The 27,537-nt window shown below is 41.2% G+C and overlaps 1 protein-coding gene across 1 annotated transcript in view; it reads right to left on the bottom strand.

The window, feature by feature from the left end:
* The window catches only part of LOC126471123 (DNA damage-binding protein 1), a 187,218-nt gene that overhangs the window by 56,529 nt on the left and 103,152 nt on the right, over nt 1-27,537 (bottom strand). Inside the window, exons 7-12 of the mRNA XM_050099208.1 lie at nt 25,408-25,629; nt 20,353-20,515; nt 20,110-20,271; nt 16,745-16,870; nt 16,452-16,615; nt 47-177 (exon numbers count right to left, since the gene is read on the bottom strand). Coding sequence (XP_049955165.1) covers nt 47-177; nt 16,452-16,615; nt 16,745-16,870; nt 20,110-20,271; nt 20,353-20,515; nt 25,408-25,629 — 968 coding nt within the window. The remainder of the gene's footprint in view (nt 1-46; nt 178-16,451; nt 16,616-16,744; nt 16,871-20,109; nt 20,272-20,352; nt 20,516-25,407; nt 25,630-27,537) is intronic.

The following is a 27,537-nucleotide window of genomic DNA, read 5'->3' as shown; positions in this document are numbered from 1 at the left end:
TAAGAAGGTTCCAACAATATTGTTTGAACAAAATTAATCTTGATACCTTTTTTTTGTCAGTTAGCAGACCTGTCTGCTTGTTAAGTGAAAAGTAGTACATTGAGCCATCTCCCAATGCAACCAACAGGTAATTCACTCCTTCAAAGCAGGTCATCAGTACTGATCTTGGTATAATTTCTAGAAACACAGAATGTAAGTAAATATATGTACACACACATGCGTGTTCTCTCTCTCTCTCTCTCTCTCTCTCTCTCTCTCTCTCTCTCTCTCACACACACACACACACACACACACACACACACACAACAAACACACACACACACACCATAATTACAAACAACCTCTTCACCCTGAGCACTTTTTGTTGATATGCACAAAGATGTGTCAATGTATTTTAACCAGTATTACTGCTGCTACCAATAACTGTCTTTTGTAGTGTTGGTCTTGTTGTTGTTGTTGTGGTCTTCAAGTCCTGAGGCTGGTTTGATGCAGCTCTCCATGCTACTCTATCCTGTGCAAGCTTCATCATCTCCCAGTACTTACTGCAACCTACATCCTTCTGAATCTGCTTAGTGTATTCATCTCTTGGTCTCCCTCTATGATTTTTACCCTCCACGCTGCCCTTCAATGCTAAATTTGTGATCCCCTGATGCCTCAAAACATGCCCTACCAACCGGTCCCTTCTTCTTGTCAAGCTGTGCCACAAACTCCTCTTCTCCCCAATTCTATTCAATACCTCCTCATTAGTTATGTGATCTACCCATCTAATCTTCAGCATTCTTCTGTAGCACCACATTTCAAAAGCTTCTATTCTCTTCTTGTCCAAACTATTTATCGTCCATGTTTCACTTCCATACGTGGCTACACTCCAAACAAATACTATCAGAAACGACTTCCTGACACATCTATACTCAATGTTAACAAATTTCTATTCTTTAGAAACGCTTTCCTTGCCATTGCCAGTCTAAATGTTGGTCTTAGACAGCATTAATCAGTAATTCCTTCAATTTCTGACAGCTTCAAGCTTTCAGAAGAACTGGATACAAAGAACACTTTCAAATTATGCCTAGGTGATACAAACTTTCTCTAGATACTTTAGTTCTAAGTATTAATATTTTGGGTAATCAAATACACTCACAGAGGGCAACATATCATAAAATAATCCCTATAAAAAAAAAAAAATACAAGTCCTACTACAACATCAGTAACACAGAAAGAACATTTTGAAAAGCCAAATATACCAACATCAATGACACAAGATCAGTAGGCTATAATAACAGTGTCTGAACAGCACATACTGGCAAGATATCAGCCCAGGGAATTCCAATACTGTAACAAAATCTCTACATTAGTTCCTCAGACTAGTCCAGACAAACAAAAAGAAACATAGGTAGATATAGAAGATAAAACAATTTTTTTACTTACTTACTAAAACATGACTAAAACTTATATTTTATGTTTGTATGCAGTATTTTTTTTGATGGACGATGAATGCAATGTATGTTCTAACAGCAAAAAGATATTTTTTGGAAAATCCAGGATGCTATATTGACAATATTATGAAAAAGGAAAATGCTACTCACCATGTAGCAGAGCTGCTGAGTGTCAGATAGGCACAACAAAACAACTCTTAAACAAAGCTTTTGTCTAAACAGGTCTTCATCAGAATGCACACACACACACACACACACACACACACACACAATTACAATCTCTGGCTGCTAAGGCTGAGCTCAGCATCTGTGCTATACGGTGAGTAGCAACTTTCCTTTTCATAATATTGTCAAAGGTATTTTTTATGTGATATAATTATAATTGAACAATTTTCAGATTTCTTTTACTTTACTTGTACTGTGAAAGATTGCTTCTTGCCAAATTTCATGATTCCAGGTCAATGGGAAGCCCCCTGTAGGTGTGAGTTCAACTAGGAACTTATCATGGCAGAGGTTGGGTTAGGTTGTTTGGGGGAAGAGACCAAACAGTGAGGTCATTGGTCTCATTGGATTAGGGAAGGATGGGGAAGAAAGTCGGCCGTGCCCTATCAAAGGAACCATCCCGGCATTTGCCTGGAGCAATTTAGGGAAGTCACGGAAAACCTAAATCAGGATGGCCGGACGCGGGATTGAACCGTCGGCCTCCCAAATGCGAGTCCGGTGTGCTAACCACTGCGCCACCTCGCTCAGTATATCATGACAGACATACTAGAGTCTACAACTATAGAGTTATGCGAATATGCCTTATGTGAAAGAGCATTCAGTGGGGTAGCAGGCGATTTATTTGCAAACATTTGTCAAAGGAGCAAACGTTGTTGCGTAATTAGGTTGACAGGGTGTACCTAGGTTGCTAACATTCTAGCTCCACCTGGCACTTTAGATGTATGTTCAGGATGCAGCTACAGGTGAACTGACAATAGTGAGAGATTAATAGGTAGATACAATGAGAAGCATAATATTACAATTATAGATGATTATGTTGACATATGCAGTAATTATTACTAAATTTTCTAGGGATATAATTTTAAAACATTACAGGATTTTGTGATAAATTTAAATAAAATAATAAGTACTATTTTGGTATGATCAGAATGTTTACATGTGAATGCTTAATGATGAACTATAAGCTGGACAGCATGAGGTACGTCAAAGAGGGATTATTAAAAAAATAATGGGTGCAATACAAGCTACTGATGGCTGGAAAAGAGAAGTAATTAGGAGATCTATGAAAATATAGAGAAAATGTCTGAAGTAATGGCAAAGATGAATCTTCTATTGACAACTCTACTAAACGAACTTCTGGAAAAGAAATTGACAATAGCATGGATTACAGAAATAAGAAAAGAAATGTAAAGAAACAAGACCAAAGAATCAGAAAAACAGGAAGAAACCTTGCTAAGAATAAAATATTAAATTTATACGCTTTCAACCCAGAAAAAATAATAAATTAGGAACAATGTGGACAGAAAAATGGGAAAAACAACAAGGGGAGAAAACGAAGGAGTACTGGAAAAATTAGAAACAACACAGAAATATGAGGAACTAATGTTGTCACACGATCCCAGCTGGTCATTATGAACATTAAAATAATAATAATAATAATAAATTTAAATGATAAGTGACCTGAAAACTGCAATTAGCAGAAAGTTCATCCAGAGCGAACGAAGCATTATTTATTAGTACTGCCAGACCATTACATGCATCATAAATCTGCAGCAAGTTGCAAATGGTGATGCTCATGTACAAAATAGCTGCTATATTGAGAAAAAGCTTGCTGGTGAGTGGACAGTATTTACTCAAAAAGACTGTTCCAATAATTTAATGCAAAAGTGGTTTGATTCCAGCTTTTTATAAAAGAACATACCCCATATTTGTCACAATGGAGACTGAGACAATGACAGTCAATGGTATCCCACACACACACTACCAGGTCTGACATGAATCTATCATAGTGCTTCAATACAAATGATGAAACAGATGTTGACCAAAATATGGTATAGTTCTTTAGAGGAGAAGTTTTTTCAAAAGTATATGCTCTTATCAAGCAACAGCTCACCATAACTGGAAATGTCCATGGTGAAGTATAATCCCTGACTGAATAATGAAGCATAACATTTAAGGAAAGGTGGGCAATACTGTGAGATGCCTTATGCATCACTGCCATAAACTATGAGCAGACGCAAACTGTGTTCAGGAAGCAGTTCAGCTAAAAATCAAACACTTTCATCAGCATGCAACTGAGGAGACAACATCTTTCTTAAACTTCCCAGTTATCACACAAATTAATCTGTAGCATATAGTCACAGTGCCACATAAATGTGTTCCACCTATTAATATCACCTAAAATCAAAGTCTGATTTGATAAACTTGGTGAGAAAGGATAAGTGGGAGCTACAAAAACACATTCAACACAGCACTCACTAGACAATACCAGACAGAAAATCTTACATCAGCTGAAGTAGAAGATTTCTCCTGGAAGGTGATTATGCTGATCATGAAATTCAATTGTTCACTCACACAAGTATTGTGGTGAATAAGAATGTACAAAGCTGTATTGAAAGTGTGAGATATGTATCAGACAGGATCATAATCTTAAATCTGAGATTCCAAAAAGAAACACTAGAAGTTATTTACGCACCTCAAGTGGCATGTACCGAAGAAGAGAAGATGGACTTTAAAAATGAGTTAAAGAACCATACAGAGAGTGCTAATACAGTGATGGGAGATTTTAATGCACAGGTAGGCAAAGATAGAAAGGGTTTTTAGCTAATATTCGGATGTTTTGGATATGGAAGCAGAAATGAAGAAGGAGAAAGACTCCCGGATTTGTGCCAGAGGAATGGTATGAAAATAGCAAACAGCTTGTTTATGAAGTCATGTTATCACCAGATACAGTTGGGATGGAAGAACCAAGAGTGTAATTGATTGTATTCTAGTAGATAGGGAATGGGGAGAGAAAGTAACAAGTGTGAAGGTTATTCTATTTGTGAGTGCATATGGAGACCATTGATTACTGGCAGGGCAATGTAAAATGAATCAGTGTGTGAAAAATAGAAAAAAGAAGAAAGTGATGAGGATACAGGATTAGAAACTGAAGGAGAGTGAAAGTGCTGAGAAGTATAGAGAATAGAGCAATAAAAAAATCTGCTATAAAATGATGAAAAATAAAAGGAAGGCTTCTGAAGTACCAATGAAGATGGAAACAGAGGATGGTACTGTGATTGAAGAGCCAGGGAATACAAAAGATCTCTGGAGAGAACATATTAAGAAACTGTTAAACGCTGAGGAGCAGGTACACGAAGAAACAACAAATAATGGAGAAACTGAGAGACGTTGGGAAGCAGAATTAGGACAAATTACACAGGAAGAAATGGAAATAACTGTGAAGAAGATGAATAAGAGGAAAGCCCCAGGACCCGATGAGATATTAGTGGACATAAGAGCAGCAGGTCCAGTGGGAATGCAGTGGCTGTATTGAGTACTGTCAAGCGTATGGAAAAATGGTACAATACCTGACGACTGGAGAAGAGGAGACATTTTTCCCATCTTCAAAAAAGGCAATTAAAGACTTTGTAAAAACTGTGTTTTTGGGTACCTGCATTGTTTAATTCATAAATTTTGGGTGTATTATAGTATTTGGGAGTTGTAGCACCGCGCTTTAATACCCGAATCGTGTAAATTTGTGTAATCTTCTGTCTTCTGTTTTTGTTTTGAACGGCCAGGGTCGGTTGGTCACAGCCAGTGTGCTGCCTGCCGCCGTTGGATAAGCAGCTGCCAGCAGCAAGTCGTATACTCCTAGCTTACTTATTTGTTACATAGTTTAATTCTTAATTTCTTTGCGTGTTTTTGGGTACTTGCATTGTTTAATTGATAAATTTAGGGCATATTATAGTATTTGAGAGTTGTAGCATCGCGCTTTAGTACCTGAATAGTGTAAATTCGCGTAGTCGTCCGTCTTCTGTTTTTGTTTTGAATGGCCAGTGTCAGTTGGTCACAGCCAGTGTGCTCCCTGCCACCGTTGGATAAGCAGCTTCCAGCAGCAAGTCGTATACTCCAAGCTTACTTATTTGTTACATAGTTTAATTCTTAATTTCTTTGCGTGTTTAAGGGTACTTGCATTGTTTAATTCATAAATTTTGGGCGTATTATAGTATTTGAGAGTTGTAGCATTGCGCTTTAGCACCTGAATAGTGTAAAATCGCGTAGTCTCCTTCTGCTGCCGAGCAGTGTGCCAGCAGTGCAAAAATAGCAGCATTACTGCATTTACTAGGCAACCTTGTATTTTAATAACTGTTTAAATATTGTGTTGAATTGTTTGTGCTCTGTAGATTACTTCAGACGTTCTTTGCACAACAGTTTTTAGCATGGATAGGGACTGTGACTGCTGTGTTCGGATGCGGGCTGAGTTGGCATCCCTTCGCTCCCAGCTTCAGGCAGTGTTGGCTTCGGTCACGCAGCTTGAAGCTGTTGCCAATGGGCATCACTGTGGGGGTCCGGATGGGGGTTTGTCGGGGACGGCCAGCTCGTCCCACGCATCCCCCTATCGGACTACGGCTGTGGCTGCCCGGGATACTGCTCACATTGAGGCTGACCCCTCACCCGTGGTAGAGTGGGAGGTCGTCTCGAGGTGCGGCAGGGGGCGAAAGACATTCTGGAGGGCTGAATGGAAGGCCTCTCCAGTTTGTCTGACGAACTGGTTTCAAGCAACGTCTCCGGCTGATACTGATCTTCGGCCGGACATGGTTGCTTGTCCTGTTCCAGAGGTTGCCCGTCAGTCTGCCAGATCTGGGTGGTCGCAGGGGTGGGCTTACTGGTAGTTGGGAGCTCCAACGTCAGGCATGTAATGGGGCCCCTTAGGTATATGGCAGCAAGAGAGGGGAAGAAAACCAATTTTCTCAGCATGTTATAGTCTTAGGTGGAGATTTCAATTTACCAGATATAGACTGGGACACTCAGATGTTTAGTACGGGTGGTAGGGACAGAGCATCGAGTGACATTATACTGAGTGCACTATCCGAAAATTACCTTGAGCAATTAAACAGAGAACCGACTCGTGGAGGTAACATTTTGGACCTACTGATAACAAACAGACCCGAACTTTTCGACTCTGTAAGCGCAGAACAGGGAATCAGTGATCATAAGGCCGTTGCGGCATCCCTGAATATGGAAGTAAATAGGAATATAAAAAAGGGAGGAAGATTTATCTGTTCAGCAAGAGTAGTAGAAGGCAGATTTCAGACTACCTAACAGATCAAAACGAAAATTTCTGTTCCGATACTGACAATGTTGAGTATTTATGGAAAAAGTTCAAGGCAATCGTAAAATGCGTTTTAGACAGATACGTGCCGAGTAAAACTGTGAGGGATGGGAAAAACCTACCATAGTTCAACAACAAAGTTAGGAAACTACTGCGAAAGCAAAGAGAGCTTCTCTGCAAGTTTAAACGCAGCCAAAACCTCTCAGACAAACAGAAGCTAAATGATGTCAAAGTTAGCGTAAGGAAGGCTATGCGTGAAGCGTTCAGTGAATTTGAAAGTAAAATTCTATGTTCTGACTTGACAGAAAATCCTAGGAAGTTCTGGTCTTACGTTAAATCAATAATTGGCTTGAAACAGCATATCCAGACACTCCGGGATGATGATGGCATTGAAACAGAGGATGACACACGTAAAGCTGAAATACTAATCACCTTTTTCCAACGCTGTTTCAAAGAGGAAGATCGCACTGCAGTTCCTTCTCTAAATCCTCGCACAAACGAAAAAATGGCTGACATGGAAATAAGTGTCCAAGGAATAGAAAAGCAACTGGACTCACTAAACAGAGGAAAGTCCACTGGACCTGACGGGATACCCATTCGATTCTACACAGTGTACGTGAAGGAGCTTGCCCCCCTTCTAACAGCCGTGTACCGCAAGTCTCTAGAGGAACGGAAGGTTCCAAATGATTGGAAAAGAGCACAGGTAGTCCCAGTCTTCAAGAAGGGTTGTCGAGCAGAAGCACAAAACTATAGACCAATAGCTCTGACTTCGATCTGTTGTAGAATTTTAGAACATGTTTTTTGCTCGCGTATCATGTCGTTTCTGGAAACCCAGAATCTACGAATCTACTCTGTAGGAATCAACATGGATTCCGGAAATAGCGATGGAGTGAGACCCAACTCGCTTTATTTGTTCATGAGACCCAGAAAATATTAGATACAGGCTCCCAGGTAGATGCTATTTTCCTTGACTTTCGGAAGACGTTCGATACAGTTCTGCACTGTCGCCTGATAAACAAAGTAAGAGCCTACAGAATATCAGACAAGCTGTGTGGCTGGATTGAAGAGTTTTTAGCAAACAGAACACAGCATGTTGTTATCAATGGAGAGACGTCTACAGAAGTTAAAGTAACCTCTGGCGTGCCACAGGGGAGTGTTATGGGACCATTGCTTTTCACAATATATATAAATGACCTAGTAGATAGTGTCGGAAGTTCCATGCGGCTTTTCGCGGATGATGCTGTAGTATACAGAGAAGTTGCTGCATTAGAAAATTGTAGCGAAATACAGGAAGATCTGCAGCGGATAGGCACTTGGTGCAGGAAGTGGCAACTGACCCTTAACATAGACAAATGTAATGTATTGCGAATACATAGAAAGAAGGATCCTTTATTGTATGATTATATGATAGCGGGACAAACACTGGTAGCAGTTACTTCTGTAAAATATCTGGGAGTGTGCGTACGGAACGATTTGAAGTGGAATGATCATATAAAATTGATTGTTGGTAAGGCGGGTGTGGTGTCACCGCCAGACACCACACTTGCTAGGTGGTAGCTTAAATCGGCCGCGGTCCATTTAGTACATGTCGGACCCGCGTGTCGCCACTGTGTAATCGCAGACCTAGCGCCACCACCAAGGCAGGTCTCGTGATACGAGAGAGCACTCGCCCCAGTTGTACGAGAATCTAGCTACCGACCAGATGTACGAAGCCTTTCTCTCTCATTAGCCGAGAGACAGAATAGCCATCAGCTAAGTTAATGGCTACGAACTAGCAAGGCGCCATTAGCCATACAGTGATTGTACTTAAAGTCTTCTGTGTATCGTCAAGATCGATGTACCACAAGGAATGAGTAAAGTTAAGTATTAAACCTGCTCCGTACTTTTCTTCCTAACATTAATTACGTATCCTGTTCCAGTACTTCACGCCCGTCTGCGTTAGTCTAGCTTGCCTTTACAGCCATCTCAACTTCACGGTGTCGGCCCAGCTACCGACACAACAATTGGCGACGAGCGAAAAGAGTTCTTTCTGATTGCTTACATTTAATTGTGTCATGGCTTCGCCACATTCTCCAGATGTACTGTCCGAATTTTATCGCTTGCAGAATCAGCAGACGCAGGCGTTACTGGATGCCCTTGGACAGCTCGTCCAGGGTCAACGTACCTTTCAAACCGATGCGGCCGCCGCCGTTTCTTCGCTACCGCTGCCACTAAACGCTGTTGCACCTCCCTTTCGACCATACGTGGCAGCCGATGAGACCTGGCACGAGTGGTCTCGCCAGTTCAACTTTCATCTAGCAGCCTACAGAATTCAAGGTAATGAGAGGCAGCCGTTTTTGCTTTCTTGTGTCGGTGTGTCCACATACCGTGTGATAGTGAAATTGTTTCCCCGACGCGACGTAGCAACTCTGTCCTACGAGGAAATTTTGTCTGCATTAGATGCCTATTTCAAAGAAACAGTTAATGTGGTTGCAAAACGGTATACGTTCTTTCGTACAAAACGTACGGCCGGTCAAACTAATAGGGAGTGGGTAGCAACATTGCAAGGACTTACTAGGGACTGTGCCTTTGAATGTGACTGTGGTCTTTCTTATTCAGATACAATGGTGCGTGATGCAATTGCACAGAACGTTTCTGATGTTCGCATACGGGAGCAAATTTTGAAACTAGTTAATCCCTCCCTTCAACAAGTGATAGACATATTGGATAGACAGGACACACTTGACTGTGCTCAGGAATCTTTTGAAACTTCGCCAGCCGTGTGTAACATTAACCGGCCCGCTGGACGCGCTGCGCGGCCCGGTAACCGGGCCTCGCGCACGTCCGCACAGCTGCCGCCGCGCGCTCAGCCACGTGTGCCGCGCCAGCTCACAAATGTAGTGAAATCGTGCCCGCGGGGTGCTACTAGACATTCGCGTGAACATTGCCCGTCACGCCAAGCTATTTGCTTTTTCTGCAATAAGAAAGGACATGTTCAAAGTGTTTGCCAGAAAAAGCTCAGATCAGACAATCACAATCATTCCAGGCCCTTTGCTTCGCGCCGGAATCGAACCAAGGACACTCAGGCTCGTGGACCTTCGCCTATGGACATTCATGTCGTTAATTCCACTTCGTCCAGTGACACTTTCTCTAACAGTAACTGTGTTCGTCCCACAAAAACTGTGCGTCGACGTCGCCGGAAATCACGTCAATTAGCAAGTGATTCTGTACCAGTGTCTGTTCCAATTGCACAAAACAGTCGCTCTTGTCGTCAGCAGAACAATAAACTTTTTGTGGACTTAGACTTTGAAGGCAAAGTGATACCATTCCAGCTCGATACCGGAGCTGCAGTTTCATTGCTCAATCACGACACGTACAAACAACTGGGCAAACCTCCGTTGCGTTCCGCAAATGTTAAGCTAACTACATATTCCGGACAGAAAATTCCTGTGTTAGGACAGTGCAGCCTTCTTGCAACATACAAGGGACAAACAAAACTTGTGTCATTTTACGTTCTTCGTTCTTCTTCTGCAGTGAACTTGTTCGGTCTAGATTTATTTCAGTTGTTTAACATGTCTATTGTAAATCAGGTCCTATCAGTGAATCAGACTGTGCCTACAGACAGTGTTTCTCGGCTGTGTGACGAATTTGCAGACATTTTTGCACCGGGCTTAGGTTGCGCTAAAAACTATGAAGCACATTTAGAACTGAAGGTAAACGCGCAACCGAAATTTTTCAGAGCGCGCAATGTTCCCCACGCATTGCGTGATGAGGTCGCAAGAACATTAAACGATTTAGAATCACAAGGTGTAATTGAACGTGTGCAAGCTTCTCTCTGGGCCTCACCCTTAGTAATTTTGCCAAAACCTTCCGGAAAATTGAGACTTTGCGTGGACTTCAAAGCCACAGTGAATCCACAACTAGTGACTGCTACTTTTCCTTTGCCCCGCCCGGAAGATCTTTTTGCTAAACTGTGCCCGGGAAAATATTTTTCAAAGTTGGACCTAGCCGATGCGTACTTGCAAATACCGGTGGACGACGAATCCCAGCGCGTATTGGTGGTTAACACGCATCTTGGATTGTACTGCTTCAAAAGACTGCCATTCGGGTGTGCATCCGCCCCTGCCTTGTTTCAGCAATATTTACAAACTATTTGTGCGTCGGTCCCTACTGCAGCAAACTATCTGGACGATATAGTGATCTCCGGACAGACAGAAGAAGATCATCTTGCGAACTTACGAACATTATTTCAGGTCTTGCGGCAAAATGGTCCTCGCTTGCGGAAGGACAAATGTGTGTTTTTTGCTCGTGACTTACCATACCTGGGACATGTCATTAATGCCCAAGGCATACATCCGAGTCCAGAGCACCTCCGTGCCATACAAGAATTGCCTTCCCCTCAAAATGTGAAACAGCTACAGAGTGTGTTGGGTAAAATTAATTATTACAATAAATATGTGCGCAATGCCTCTTCCATTTCAGCTCCGCTTCATCGCTTACGCCGTAAAGGTGTTCCGTTCGTCTGGACGACGGAATGTGAACGCGCCTTTCGCCAGTTGAAATCGGCGTTGCTTTCTAATACTTGCCTTACGCCATTCGATCCGCAGAAACCCCTTTTGTTGATGGTAGATGCATCGGATTTCGGGATCGGTGCTGTGCTTGCGCACCAAGTTGGCTCCCATGATCGCCCTATTGCCTTTGCGTCCAAATTGCTCTCGTCTGCGCAAGGAAATTATTCACAAATAGAGAAAGAAGCTTTGGCTCTCGTGTTTGGTGTTACTAAGTTCCATGATTTCTTGTATGGTCGTCACTTTACCATCATCACAGACCACAAACCTTTGACATCGCTTTTTCATCCGACCAAGCCTGTACCTCCACGTACAGCGCAGAAATTCATTCGCTGGTCTATTTTCCTCTCGCAGTACCGCTACGATATCTTGTATCGGTCCACTGCTAAGCACGGAAACGCCGATGCGTTGTCCCGTTTGCCTGTTGCTGAGGATAAAGCATTCGATTCTTCCGAACTTGCTTGCATGTTCATTGATTCGGAAACCGATGCAGTGGTCGAATCGTTTCCGATTGATTTTCGTCGTGTAGCTACAGCCACAGCTGCTGACCCTGTCCTTGCTACCGTTTTGCGTTTTGTTGCTACGCAATGGCCTTTGTCAAAGTCTCGGATCGAGGATCCGTTGGTTCGCCGATTTTTTGCTCACAAGGAGAGACTTTTTGTTCGACGTGGTGTTTTGTTGTTGCGTTCTGATAATGATCAGTCCAGAGTCGTGGTCCCACGTTCGTTACAGTCCTCTGTTTTACGGCTTCTTCACCAAGGACATTGGGGTATAGTGCGAACGAAACAACTTGCTCGTCAGCACTGTACTTGGTTCGGAATCGATGCTGCGATTACGAATATGTGTTCTTCGTGCCCGGCGTGTGCCGAACAACAATCCGCACCGCCGCGGAAAGTCTTTGCATGGCCAAAAGCCACTTCCCCTTGGCAACGCTTGCACATTGATTTTGCTGGTCCATTCTGGAATGCTCGATGGTTGGTTCTGGTCGACGCCTTCAGTAATTTTCCTTTTGTTGTCCGGATGTCTTCCACGACGTCCTCCGCCACCATCCAAGCGTTGTCTGCTATCTTTTGCATTGAAGGTCTTCCGCAGACTATTGTTTCCGACAATGGCCCACAATTCATGTCCGCAGAATTTCAGTCATTCTGCCAGGCCAATGGTATTCAACATCTGACATCCGCGCCGTTTTCGCCTCAGTCCAACGGTGCCGCTGAACGATTGGTCCGGACTTTCAAGTCACAGATGTTGAAATTGAAAGAGTCGCATTCTCGGGAGGACGCATTGTTGCTCTTTTTGTCTTCGTATCGCTCTCAGCCCCGAGATGGTCGCTCGCCGGCTGAGTTGCTCCACGGTCGTCCTCATCGCACCTTGATGTCTTTGCTGCATCCGCCGCATCAGGTTCCTGTGCAGCGGCAGACTCCTGCTTTTGCTCCAGGCGACGTTGTATTTTATCGCAACTATCGAGGTTCACGGCGTTGGCTCGCAGGGCGCATTCTTCGCTGCCTCGGCCGCGCGATGTATTTGGTTTTGGGGGCCTCTGGTGAGGTGCGTCGGCATCTCAGTCAGCTGCGCCTCTGTCGTCGCTCGGGTTCTGCCGCTCCCCGTCTGCTTTCAGCGACGGTGCCGTCCGGTCAGCGCCCTGGGGCCCCATCTACTGGCTCGCCTCATCCCCAGGTGTTACCGACGATGCCTTCCATTTTGCCCCATGGCGACGCGCCGCCGCCGCCGCAGCAGCAGCAGCCGCCGCCGCCGCCGCTTGTTCTCCCGCCGGCGCCGCCCGCATTCGACGCTTCGTTGCAGCCGCCAAGCGCCTCCCAGGGTCACGCGCCGCCGATCGCTTCCCGTGACCAGCTGTCATCCGCCATGGAACTCCCGCCCGTTCCGGACCACATGACGTCATCGCGCGTCGGCTACCCCGACGCAATGGAGGTTGATCCTTCGGTCCCTCCTGTCTCTTTACGGGCGCATACACCGCATGTTGACGTGCACCCTGGACTAGTTTTTCAGGCGTTTCCTAGCTCCCCTCGGACCGAATGGCCGGGTGCGGGTGGCACAGCCTCGCCTGTTGTTAGGCTCCCCACCTCATCGCATACGTCAACATGTGGTCCTCCCCACGGCGGGCGGAAGCCTTATCACACGACCGTTCGCCGATTTGCGGGGGAGGAATGTGGTGTCACCGCCAGACACCACACTTGCTAGGTGGTAGCTTAAATCGGCCGCGGTCCATTTAGTACATGTCGGACCCGCGTGTCGCCACTGTGTAATCGCAGACCTAGCGCCACCACCAAGGCAGGTCTCGTGATACGAGAGAGCACTCGCCCCAGTTGTACGAGAACCTAGCTACCGACCAGATGTACGAAGCCTTTCTCTCTCATTAGCCGAGAGACAAAATAGCCATCAGCTAAGTTAATGGCTACGAACTAGCAAGGCGCCATTAGCCATACAGTGATTGTACTTAAAGTCTTCTGTGTATCGTCAAGATCGATGTACCACAAGGAATGAGTAAAGTTAAGTATTAAACCTGCTCCGTACTTTTCTTCCTAACATTAATTACGTATCCTGTTCCAGTACTTCACGCCCGTCTGCGTTAGTCTAGCTTGCCTTTACAGCCATCTCAACTTCACGGTGTCGGCCCAGCTACCGACACAACAGCGGGTACCAGGTTGAGATTCATTGGGAGAGTGCTTAGAAAATGTAGTCCATCAACAAAGGAGGTGGCTTACAAAACACTCGTTCGACCTATACTTGAGTATTGCTCATCAGTGTGGGATCTGTACCAGGTCGGGTTGACGGAGGAGATAGAGAAGATCCAAAGAAGAGCGGCGCGTTTTGTCACCGGGTTATTTGGTAACCGTGATAGCGTTACGGAGATGTTTAATAAACTCAAGTGGCAGACTCTGCAAGAGAGGCGCTCTGCATCGCGGTGTAGCTTGCTCGCCAGGTTTCGAGAGGGTGCGTTTCTGGATGAGGTATCGAATATATTGCTTCCCCCTACTTATACCTCCCGAGGAGATCACGAATGTAAAATTAGAGAGATTAGAGCGCGCACGGAGGCTTTCAGACAGTCGTTCTTCCCGCGAACCATACGCGACTGGAACAGGAAAGGGAGGTAATGACAGTGGCACGTAAAGTGCCCTCCGCCACACACCGTTGGGTGGCTTGCGGAGTATCGATGTAGATGTAGATGTAGATGTAGATGTAGATCAGTGTGGGATCCGTACCAGGTCGGGTTGACGGAGGAGATAGAGGACATCCAAAGAAGAGCGGCGCGTTTCGTCACAGGGTTATTTGGTAAGCGTGATAGCGTTATGGAGATGTTTAGCAAACTTAAGTGGCAGACTCTGCAAGAGAGGCACTCTGCATCGTGGTGTAGCTTGCTGTCCAAGTTTCGAGAGGGTGGGTTTCTGGATGAGGTATCTAATATATTGCTTCCCCCTACTTATGCCTCCCGGGGAGATCGTGAATGTAAAATTAGAGAGATTTGAGCGCGCACGGAGGCTTTCCGGCAGTCGTTCTCCCCATGAACCATACACGGCTGGAACAGGAAAGGGAGGTAATGACAGTGGCATGTAAAGTGCCCTCCGCCACACACCGTTGGGTAGCTTGCAGAGTATAAATGTAGATGTAGATGTAGAATAACCCTTATGAATTATGCAACCAATTATTTTTAAAGAATTTTACGAAATTGAATAAGTGAAAAGATAGAAAAGGGGCTGCGAGAAGAACAGCATGGATTTAGGAAAGTTGGAAGCACAATCAACCTGATATTTTCTATCCGTCAACTGATGGAAAAAGTTGGGAGTATACCCAAAGGGTGATGATGGTTTTTATAGACATAGAAAAGGCGTATGACTCAGTTAACAGGGAAGACTCTGGGAAGAAGATAGGTATAGAAGATGGATACATTAATGTAATAAAGACAATGTACAGAGGACACAACTGTAGAATAGAACACCACTGGGTAACTCTGAATACTTCGAAATAAGATGATTTTTGCAGATGATATGGTAACATGGGGCAATAAAGAGGTAGATGTACAGGTACAACTTGATGCATGGAAGGAAATAATGAAAAAGTATGATCAAAAATAAATAAAAATAAGAGTGAAGTAATGGTATTTGGAAGAGACAAAGGGATCAACGGGAATATTACTTTGAATGGAGAACCCCTCAAAGTGGTAGACAGTTTCACTTATTTAGTGAGTGAAATATCTAGTGAGGGAAGAATAACCAACAAAATTAATAGGAGGTTACAGAAGGGAGACAATTCCTACCAAACAATAAAACACCTGATTTGGAATAAGAAAGTTTCAGAGTGATTACTTCACTATTGTCACCTATGGAGGAGAAACATGGACAATGACAGAAAGGGTCTGGAGCAGACTGCAAGACTGAGCAGTTAAGGGAACAACAAGAATGGACAGAATAAGGAATGTAGATATTAGAAAGGATCTTAAACAAGAAAGTATGAGAGAATAAATAAAAAACAGAGAGATTACGATGCTACGGACATGTTAAGAGGATGCATGGGCAGAGATTTCCCAAAATTATGGAAGAACTAAAGATGGATGGAAAAAGACCTACAGGGCACCCAAGAACACGGTGGAAAATGGGAGTGAGAATATCTGTGAAAAGGAGAGGTGTGACCAGGCAGCAAGTGGAGGAAGAAAAGTCATGGGAGGACCGAGCCAAATGGAGAGGACTCGTCAGCACCCAGACCCAGCAGTAGCTGGAGCGGGATCTGGATAGATACATAGTTAGTCATACATACATACATATGTACATACATACATTCATACCATTATTAGTCACAGGGGGCATATATTTCAGTTTTCCTAATGATTTCTTCATGAAGTAGTAGTTTATTACAACTCAAATTATACGTGAAAAAAGTATCATCATCTACAGATGTGTAAAGTTCTCTGAATTTATGATATTCACAGAATGAAATGTAGACACAGTCCACCAACTCAAACAGGGTGGACAAACCAAACGAGTTAAATTGTTTTCCAGTTCTATCCCTTGAAGGCAAGACTCAAATGCAATCTAAGGAACCTCCCTCATTCAGTAACATATGCATTAACATTTAACCTCTAATTATATTATATCATAAAGCATCTGCTAATTCCATTAACATGTGGGTAATTATCTTTACCTCCTCCTAAGTACTCTCTATTAACTTCTTCTAAACCTGGCAGCCTGAATATTCGAGCCGTTATATCAGTCCAAAGGCCCACTGCAGCTATTTCTGCCTTTTTGCAGCCTTCTTGCAGTGGTGTTATGTCTAAACAAGCAACTTCATGTTCCAAAGTAACATTCCTGGAAAAAAAAAAAAAAATATATATATATATAAAACTTAGCTCTACAGTATTCATACCACATTTTATTTTAAAAATGTTTCTTTCCATTCAGATTGCATAAAATGTTATGAATGAAAAAAACGCTTACCGTTTTTGTACTAACTCATTTTCACATATTTCCAAGTAATAAATATCACTTCCAGTGGCACACAGGACTTGACACGTGTTGCAGGCAACAACACTTATTGTTTTATCTGATGGCGGTTTCCACTCACTAGATTTATGGAATAGAAATAGGAAGTTCAGTCTCCAATTATAACAAAAAAAGCTACTTAGGAAACAATTCTGTTATTCTGACAACACTGAAGAGGTTAATTTATATGTTCATTTTTTTTGCACTTACAAATTTAGTAAAAAATAATTTTGTTCCACACTGTCACATGTTTATCACAATGTGCCTGAACATTAATGTGAAATGCAGAGCAACCCTAACTAAAATGTAAATTTTTGTTGTTATAGTCTATGGCAAAGTAAAACTTGTTCAATACTATATCCTATTTCAACATGCTTTTCCACTGTATTTATTAACTTATAAGCTGAGACACTGATGGGCCACCATTATGCTTCAGCACAGATTTTACAGCACCAAACTAGAAAGTCAACCATTGTCTTTTAGGTTTCTGTTCCTCAATCGGTAAAAAACAGAACTATTATAGGAGTGCTTTGTTGTCGATATGTCTGTCCAACTACTAAGACTTTTTTTTTTTCTTAGTAACAGGTAGAGATATCAAGCTGAAATTTATGTCAAATACTAAGGTCTACAGTCTCTTGGCAGTGTAAGTTTGCGTTCTAAGTCAATGCAATCAAAAAGTATGGCCATACATATCACATATTTTCATATTTGCTAACTCATCACCTAAACCTATAAATGAACTATGTATATACATGTTGGGCATGGTGCTTTGCTGGTATGATAGCTCAGTGTGTTTGGTTAGTGCTCTGGCCTCACCCTTTTTTAAAAAAACTGAGAAGTTCTTATCAGTTGAATGTGACAGATGTCATCCGACATCTGCAAAGAACCACAGATGACAAAATGCAGTAGTAAACACATAGAAGGAGCACATGCCTAGAAGCCGAGAGGTTGCAGGATCGAATCTCGACCGGATTGCAGATTTTTCAGTCACATTGTTCGGATTCCATGTTAAACTGTAGGTCCTCTTTCCCTGATTGCATAAGTGGGGTAGGCTGGGGCCACACAAGACATCGAAGTGGTGTCCAATAGAAAGACTTGCACCAGGTTATAGAGCCACATGAAATTATCATCATAATCATCCTCATCTGTATACATAATAAACTTTGTACAGAACTCTCAGAGAATAAGTCTTACTGATACCTGTCTTCCCCACTCCCTCCAGTATGCTTTTTCCATTAAATTTCAACAAGACTATAACTGACACTGTCTTGTTCTATTAGGTCGGTGAATAAGTTCATAGAATTTTTCCATTAATAAAAACAAAATATATACATAACAGAGTCTTTAATCAACAACAACATAAATTCTCCTTCACTATTCATAAGTATCTGCCAATGCTGGGACAACTTTTCAACTGAGGCAAAGAATTGATTGAGCCATGCTCAGTGCATGTTTTCATCTGGAAACGAAGTTCCTTGAAGGCTGTATGATAAAGAACGGAAAAGGTGAAAATCTGATGGTGCAAAATCAGGTAGATAAGGTAGATGTGGAATGACTTTTCAACCCAACCTCTGTATCGCGTTTGTGTCAGTTCAGCAAAATGCGGGCGGGCACTTCACGTAGTCTTACTGATTGTTGTTCTTGGACTGCATCTGTAAAATGTCTAAGCCATTGACGATAAAGATCAGCAGTGATGGTTACACTTTGAGGAAGCAGTTTGTGGTACACCACAGCACTGCTGTTCCACCAGATACATAACATTATCTTTTGTGGACGAGTCATTATATGGGGAGTTGATTCTTTGTTTTTCAACCATTCCGTATGTTAGCATAAAGACACAATTTTTTTTGTAACCAGTAATGACATAGGATAGGAATGATCGGTGCAGATCACAAGCCAATGCGTGATGAGCAGGCAGAGATGCTCATATGGCCAACTGCTGATTTTTGAAATTTTGGCTTACAACAGGCAGTAACCATTCACTCAGTTTTTTAACCTTCCCAACTGCATGCAAATGTCACACAATGGTGAAATGATTACAGTTCATCATATCTGCCAGTTCTCGAGTATACTGGCATGAATCATTGGGGAGTAATGTGTTTAAATGACCTTATCAAACCCTGAAGATCTTCCTGAATGTGGAGAGTCACGAATGTCCAAACGATACTCCTTAAAACAAGAAAACCATTTTCTTGCTGTACTCTGTCCAATGGCATTATCCTCGTACAAAGGGCAAAAGTTTCTGGCTGCCTCACTGCCATCATCCCTCTGTGAACTCAAATGGAAATATATGTCTGAAATGTTCCTATTTCTGCACTTGGCACTTCATTTTGTAGTGTCTACAGCTCCACTCACTATTTCCAAATGAGAAAATGACAATATGTAAACTCAAATAGAACAGTGAACTACAAATAAAAATGGTAATAAATAAACCAAAGCAACCAGAATACCAACTTGCAAAATGAAAATGCTGTGAAGTTATGCAAAACCCAGTCTGTTTCATTCTTCTTAGTAGCTGAGAAGGTAGCACTTCTTTAGTCTGTGCTTCAAATATGTTTTAATGCTACACAGATTACAAACAAAGTCCAAAATCAGACGGCAAGCTGCTCCAATCTCACATACCTAACATCCCCACCAGAGTAAAACTATAGGCCAGCCAGACTAGAAACCATACATCTGGGTTCAATGGTAAGCTTACTTCATCCAAAAAATTGACATGTTTTGCTGAATGGAAAAATGCTTCGCTCACATAGTTCTGGCTTTTGCAGCTAGATGATATGAATAGGGTCATTTACACTTAATCGATTGAGATAGGTACACAAATGCACAGTTAGATAGCTCAGACAATTTGTGTACTGAAAAGTGGGACTTTGCTTAAGTTTTAAACAGCATCGTAAAGAAAACCTAAAAAATAAAAAAATACACTCACGTAAAAAAATAACTTATTAAGAGTTATTGGAAAACATACCTTGGCTCACCGTTCTTACTGACTTTAAAACCAATCCCTCTAAAAGATTTGCATGCATTCCCACTGTTTTCAGGCAAATGCATCTCAAATCAAAAATCTCTCAATTCTTTTACATTCTGTGGTGTGTGACATACAAGAACTTCAGTTATTCAAGTAACTGGTAACTGCATTATTTACTTTGAATTTGATAATAAAAGTGATTCAGTAATATTTTTTTAACTACCATCTGCTTTCACAATAACTACATTCCTGTGGCTATTTCATCTTTTAACACATAGGGAATTGCCATATTTAGTTTATAATTATCTTATGTAAACATTGCAGTCATTTAAATTATTAATAAATAACTTACTGTATCAAATATTTTGTATCAACTGCAATGAGGCGTGCTGATACTGGAGTAACTTGAATAATCTGGTCATATTCCACGTTCCCACAGTAAAAAGACTGTTGGTCCGACACAAAACCAGTTATTTCTGTTTCTTCAACTTCTTCACCATTTAGAGTCAGCACTCTTAAAAACAAAAACAAAATTATTGTAAGGCTGTCACAAAAAACACATTAAATTGTATGAGTAAACAAAGAGTAAACATACCTTGTCTGTCCCACAAACGACAAGACCAATGTATTATCAAATTTATCCGTCGCTGCGACTCTTAATGCCCACATCCCTTTGATACCAGGAAGGTCAATTGATGCATGTTCCTGTATACCAATACCATTTCTTATAATTCTTAAAGATCCTTCTTTATAGGCACCTGCAAAAGCAAAACATTTTTATAGCACTACTTGTTCTCTTTTCTAGCATCGTAGTTGCACAATACATAAAAATTAAAGTAACTAAATTTATCACCAAAAACTGCACAATGATACAGTGAAAACATTGCCTTTAATTTACTTTTCTGAATACATCTTTAGATCTCTTCTTTCATTTTCAAGCTATTGTTCGAACAACTGGGGTATTTCATCATCAGTCATTTGACACCGAGTGCTGGATAAAACCCTCCTCTTGATCACGGATTTTTCACATTAAAAGTAAACATCTCACATCCATAATACAGAGTGATTGTCAGCTTTCCTTTCCATACAAATCTGAAACTTAGTTTTGAAAACTATTTAGTTTACAAGTAGTACCTAGACAATAATTATTCTTCAGCTTATTTCTTTTACTGTCCTTCCGGGCATTGTATTCAGCTGTCGTAAACACAAAAACACATTAACTTGTTCTATGTATTGTCGACACGCCCCCCCCCCCCCAAAAAAAAAAAATCAGTGAGCTTGTTATTATATATCAATTTAGTCGCTCTAACTAATTTTTTGTTCATCCATTGCTTTGTTGAAGTTTGTATGCACAGCGGCAAACACACAATGTCATTGCCAAAAAATTTTTCATTAATACTTGTTCCTTCACTTTTCTCTCTGTTTAAGAACTTAAAATTTTCATATAGGATCACTGAGAATAGTTTTGTTAATTTTCCTTTCTCTGTTGACAATTACAACAAGCATCTCTTTCGCTGATTATGTCTAAAGGATACTGTAGCTTCGCATACCAAGATGTGTGGATCAATAACTCATTTCTAATAGGCTGTTAGAATAGAATTTGTGCTTTAATTTATATTTCTTATAATGTTTTCTTTGTATTGTCTCATATTATCTCCAAGATTTTTGTGAATAGTTTTGTTTAATTCAGAATAATATCTAAAATAAAAGAAAGGCAACCGTTCACTTACAGCTGACTGGTGTGTTGAGGATAGAAACATGCAACAGAAAACAGTAATCCCACTAGCTTTCAAGCTCTTTCTCTATAAAAAGGACACACCTTCATCCACAACAACACAGACACTCAAATGCACACACCCATGGCTTGGTAAGACTGAGTGTTGATTATTGCAAACAGTTAGCTGGGTAGGTGGAGGTGGGGAATATGGGGAAGGCTACATGAGGAGAGGGTATCAGGATACTGTGAGGCCAGTACTTTGATAGATGACTCAGCAGCTGTACAACAAGATGAAATGAGTTCAGAGAGCAGATTGTGTGTGTGTGTGTGTGTGTGTGTGTGTGTGTGTGTGTGTGTGTGTGTGAGTGTGTGTTAAAAAGAGAGGGGGGGGGAGGAGAGGGGATGGAACGGGAGGGAAGAGAGAAAGGAAGAGGGGTGGGAAAGGAGGAGAGGAGGGGAAGAAAAAAGGGGATGGGGGAGGAAGAAGGAGAATGCCCACATGGGGGAGGGGGAGAAAGAGTGGTAGGAGAAGGCAGTACATGATCTGGATGGGGAAGGAAAAGGTAAGGTGAGACGATGGAAATCAGATTAGCAGAAGTTTAGGACTGAATGATGCAAGAGTGCAGGGTATTCCATAGAGATCTTTCCGACCTATGTAGGTCAGAGAAACTAGTGCTAGAAGGGAACATCCTAATAGTGTGTGCAGTCAAGCAGCTTTTAAAATCATTTGTGTTGTGTGCAGCATGTTTGGCAACTGGATGGTCAAGTTTACCAAAGTTTCTTGGTGTCCATTAGTACGAGCAAGCAGCTGATTACTTGTCATGCCCATGCAGAATGCTGCACAGTAATTGCAGTATAGCTTATGCGTAACACAGCTGCTTTCACATGAGGCCTCGCCTTTTATAGGGTAGGATATGTCTGTGACTGGACTGTGGTAGGCGATGGTAGGTGTTTGGGACAGTTCTTGCACCTGGCCAACTGCAAGGAAACAACCCATGGGGGTGCAGGATTGGGAGCTGGACTGGAATAGTGACAGTCAAGAATATTCCGTAGGTTGGGTCAGCTGAGGAACAATACTTTGGGTGATGTGGGTATGATTTTGATAGTATATTCTTCATCTAAGGGTACGACAGGAGAGATAGTCGAAGCCCTGATGAATGAGATGGTTAAGCTTTTCAAGGCCAAGGTGGTACAGCATGACCAGAGGAATGCTGGTTGGTGCCTGGTTAACAGGGTTACTGGTGTCAGAGGAGACAGCACACTAGATCTGTTAATGGACGAGCTGGATTGGATATTGTTTGTCAATAAAGGCTCTGGTAAGGTTATCAGTATATTTTAACAGCGCCTGCTTTCCACCACAAATATGGCATCCATGGTTGGCAAGGCTGTAAGGAAGAGACTTTCTGACATGGAATGGGCGACAGCTGTCAAGAGTGGAGGTACTGACAGTGATCGATGGACTTGATATGAACAGATATGTTTATGGAGTTACCTGAGAGGTGGAGATCGACAGCTAGGAAGGTGGCTCATTGTGTTTAGGGCATTTTAGGTGTTGATTGTATGGGAAGACTTCCTCTGATGGGCCATAAATAACTTGGTACAGTATGGTGGCATCCGAGTACCCATGGAAGTGCCATGGATTTGACCTTTGAAAGTGAAATAATTGTACATTGGGATACGGTTGGCTAGGATAATTAGAAATGAGATGGTGGGTTTGGTATCAGGATGACTCTGGGAAAGGTAGTGTTCCATGGCCACAAGGCCATGGACATGGGGGATGTCTGTGTACAAGGAGGTTGCATTCACAGTGACCAACAATGAGCCTGGAGGTAACAGGACAGAAACTGTGGAAAGGCGGTGAAGAAAGTGAGCAATGTCTTGAATTGATGGTTGGTGTTAAAATAGTTTGAAGGTGGTGGTCAACAAAGGCAGAGGAGATTGTATCCAGCCACAGTGGAATGAATAATAACAAGACCTGCGGGATTGGGTTTGTGAAGTAGGTTTCTGGTTTGAGGAGGGAGGTTGATCCAAGTGTCAGGTTTTGGGGTGGAACTAAGGCCTTGAGCAGCTGCTTAAGTTCCTGCTGGACTTCTGGAATAGATTATTGTTGTAAGATTTGTATGCAGAAATGTCCAAAAGTTCGCAAACACCCTCAACCACATAGTTACTACGATTCACGATGACAGTAGTAGAGCCTTTGCTTGGAATAAAAATGATAAGGTCTGGATTAGTTTTCAGGTTACAGACATCTGTGTGTTCCATAGGAGTGATGCTGGACTCACTGTGAAGGAATTTAGGAAATGATGGTAAGGCCAGGTTAGAAGTGAGGAATTTCCAAAAAGTTACAAGAGGATGACTGGGTGAAAGGAGAGGAAGATCACGGCTGGAGGGAGGTTGGGACTGTTTTAAATGAACTACGTGGGTTTTTTGTTGGTTGTTGTCAATGGGGTGTGTGGTGAAGAAATGTTTCCACTGGACAGAATGAGTTAAGAAAAGCAGCTCCTTGACACATCCAGCATAGTTAAACTTATGTTTTGGGATAAAGGTGACGCCTCTAGAAAGTACTAAGACTGCAATGGTTGAAGTTTTACCAGAAATGTTGATAACAGTGTTATGAGTTGGATGTTCAGGAACAGGGTGTTTCAGGGAGGGTGGAGGAAGTTTCTGTGCAAGTGGAAGGCGGAGTAAGGCAGCAAGGCATAATTAGGAAGCTATGAGGTGTTGAGGGTGGTAGGGTTTTAGATCATACTGGGAGGCTCTTCCTGGGCTGTACGTAATCCATACAGGCACAGGACAGGAGTAGCTGGGGCAGCTTTCTCAGATTGTGTTTTGTTTAATTTAGCATATTCTATCATTGACTGTTGAAGTTTGCTTCGAAATTTCATCTTCTCTCTAACAGTTGTCTTATTCCACTTCAGATTTTCTTTTATTTTGCTTCCTTTGACTCAACAACATATTTGCAGTTAGCATATGAATCTTTGTTAACAAAAGCATGTGAGAGCATATTTATAGGTACGTTAACTGACTGTGACAAATAAAATAGATTACACTAAGGTTCAACAAGTATCAATATCTTTCTGAATATTTTTCTTGCATATGCTACAAAACATACAAATGACTAATCCTTTTCAGTTGTATCAATATTTTTGCAGGATAAAGTAAAACAAGAAAGCGAACATTTTAAATCTACTTTCTTTCAAATCTGACCATGCCAGACTGAGCTGCTTTATTTGCAATAACTATCAGTACCAAAAATTGAATTAATTGTGCAGACAAATGGTACTGGTAATGAAGAAACAGTATTATAAACTGTCAGTAATATGCCAAGCCATTCATTTACAAAATGTATTAAACAAGACAATCTGGCCCTTTCCGTTGCTATCTCTCCATCACCTAGCTGTTGTCTCCCCCCCCCCCCCCCCTCCCCTATCTCTTTGATGTGTCCTTCTGTTAATCTCTTTCTAGTTTGTCTCAACTCACCAAACTTGACAACACATTACCCACTGTCAGGTTGCAGTACAAGAAAACTGTAGCTAGTATTCACTTGTATGTGTGCTAGGAAAAAGATGCAAGTTTGTAATCAGTAATACTTCATTCCATTTCTTTTTTAGGCAACTGTCTGCTATTCAGTGAGTGATTATCATTGCCTATTCCACGAGTCATATGAAAAACAGTAATTATGCCTCAAAACAGCCTGTTGTAAATTTTTTTCAAAGTATTTCATTTTATACAAGGTGGCACAGTTACTGTTATATGTCCCTTTGTAATGTATGGTAAAATAAACTCAGAAGAACATAATTGATTACTATATCAGAATTATTACTAACTTGAGACCACTTGCTTAAGCACAAGACAGAACAAAATAATAACATTAATTTGTTTCTGTCAGCTATGGACTACTTTAAGGCTACCAGTAGTCACATCTGTATTTACCTGAACATGTTACAAGCTGGCCTTGGCCTTGTCGTTCCAGATCAACTACAACCATATCTAGAATAGGAGCTAAATTTGTAAATGTTTCCATTGTACTGACATAAGATCCATTTTCATCTGCATTTACATTTAGTTTTATCAACTGGGAATCACCAAGACGAGATCCAATGAACAGTACACCATTGTCGAGATAAGTAATACATTCTGGAACACTTATCTCCCCTGCAATAATAAATGAATTGGAGATGTAAATAAATGTATGAGTGCAGTACAAACATGACAAAGCTTGTTATATTAAATGCATGATGATAACAACAACAAAAACAACAACAATGACACTGATGATGATGATGATAATTTATCATTTTTCTCAATAAAATATTATTTATTTATTTATATTAATTCTGTCCCATTATTCATTAAGATATAATGCAATAAAAACACCAAATATGTAAGACTGGTAACACTGAAGAACAGTTTATCATGGTATGTTAGTAGACAATGGTTTTTATTCAGTGTTTGAGTGTAATGAAAACAAGACTCCCTAGAAATTACAGAATGGATGTTTGTTCAAATTTTTATAGCCAAACTAAAAGTTGAAAATGGACAAAAGTGGTATCAAACTGACCAGTATGATGCTCAGTTATGCAGAAAAAGATTCAATTTTTTTGAAAATAATTAGGTTACTTAATAAAAACTTAAATAGTTATTTGGAATATTTAAACTTTTCATGAACAGTTGCTATGAGTTATGTAAATGAAGTGTTAAAAACTTCATCTCTTCAAGGCCTAGCTCTTTTGTACATAAAAAGTTACACAGGTGTAGAAATTGTGAAATTCTTTCTTTAGTGTTGAAAAAATAAAATAAATATCAAATTACAGCATAACTTGAAACCTCTCTCCTTTCTCTTGATCTGTATCTTCTGAATAATAATACAATAACAATCAATACTTAAAGATATTACATATTTGACACTTTCTGGTGGTCAAATGTTATGTGAACAAGTTTGTCAAAAAATTAGAAATGAAACAGATTAGATACACATTTGATGTGCCTCATTTGCTATACACTATTTCAAACATCATTCAAAAGCACATCAACACATCAAATGTTTCTTTTATCTATTTTGTTTCTCACTTTTAAGCAAACCACTTCACAAAACATCTGACCATTCTTTTTTTCTTAACTTTGAATTCTGATAAGTCTTCTCAAAATTGATCAATTTAGTAACAATGGACAAGAAGTTTTTTACAGGTGTGTTCTATTTGTCTACAGGAAAATGACGCATGGGAGGTCCAATACTACTGGGTGTCATACTATGAGACTGCAGCTGCAAATTTTTGTAATGAACAAATCAGTCTGATTTGTGGTGGTCTCCTTCAAAGAAAAGTCCATCTTTATCCACAAGTCGACATTATTTCCTTCTCACGTTAAAAAAATTTCTACACATTGTTTCTGGTCAGGTTGTGCATGAGTTTCACTGTTTACGCCTTCTAGTAGATTGCAAGAACATGTCTGTAATGAGCTGCTAGTGCATGGATAATAAACTGATTGATTTCAGTCCACACAACATAATAGCATAGTTCAGGGGTGAAACACTGTCATGCAGAAATACACCATGACACATAGCTCCTAAGTAATGCAAGTAGTCTTGTTTCTGGATCGTGTAGGTGGTATGAATGCAAACTGAAGTGTTTTTAGGTTGATTCTCGCAAATGGTGTGGGTAGCAAGCCCTGGCGGCAACAGCTAGTGGTATACAATTCTGGAAACGAGTAGGATTTTCAAAATTGGCTGAACTTTAAAAGCTTTTTTCAGACTTGGTATCTAAATAGAGCTTTCATTGTGATGACTGGGCCTTACTTTTGATGACACAGTGATTCATTCATAATTTGTTGGCAGTTGTGACCTATTTGATGTTAACTGTACCATACCAACCAAGAGCACATTCTGTGGAAGCCAGACAGACATTTGGTTGGCACAGTACTGTTAAAAATGCAGATTTACTCATTTGAGCAGATGCATGTTTTTATGGCCACAACATCATTCCAAATTGGATGGGGTAAGTTAGAATCATAAGTTGGTCACAGTTAAGAAGAGTGGAGTTATGTGTAATAGTAACAAATATAAAT

This window comes from Schistocerca serialis, chromosome 1 (genome assembly GCF_023864345.2).
Source record: "Schistocerca serialis cubense isolate TAMUIC-IGC-003099 chromosome 1, iqSchSeri2.2, whole genome shotgun sequence".
Lineage (NCBI taxonomy): Eukaryota > Metazoa > Arthropoda > Insecta > Orthoptera > Acrididae > Schistocerca > Schistocerca serialis.
Note: the sequence above shows the minus strand (reverse complement) of the source record. Positions and strands in the feature narration are given on the sequence as shown.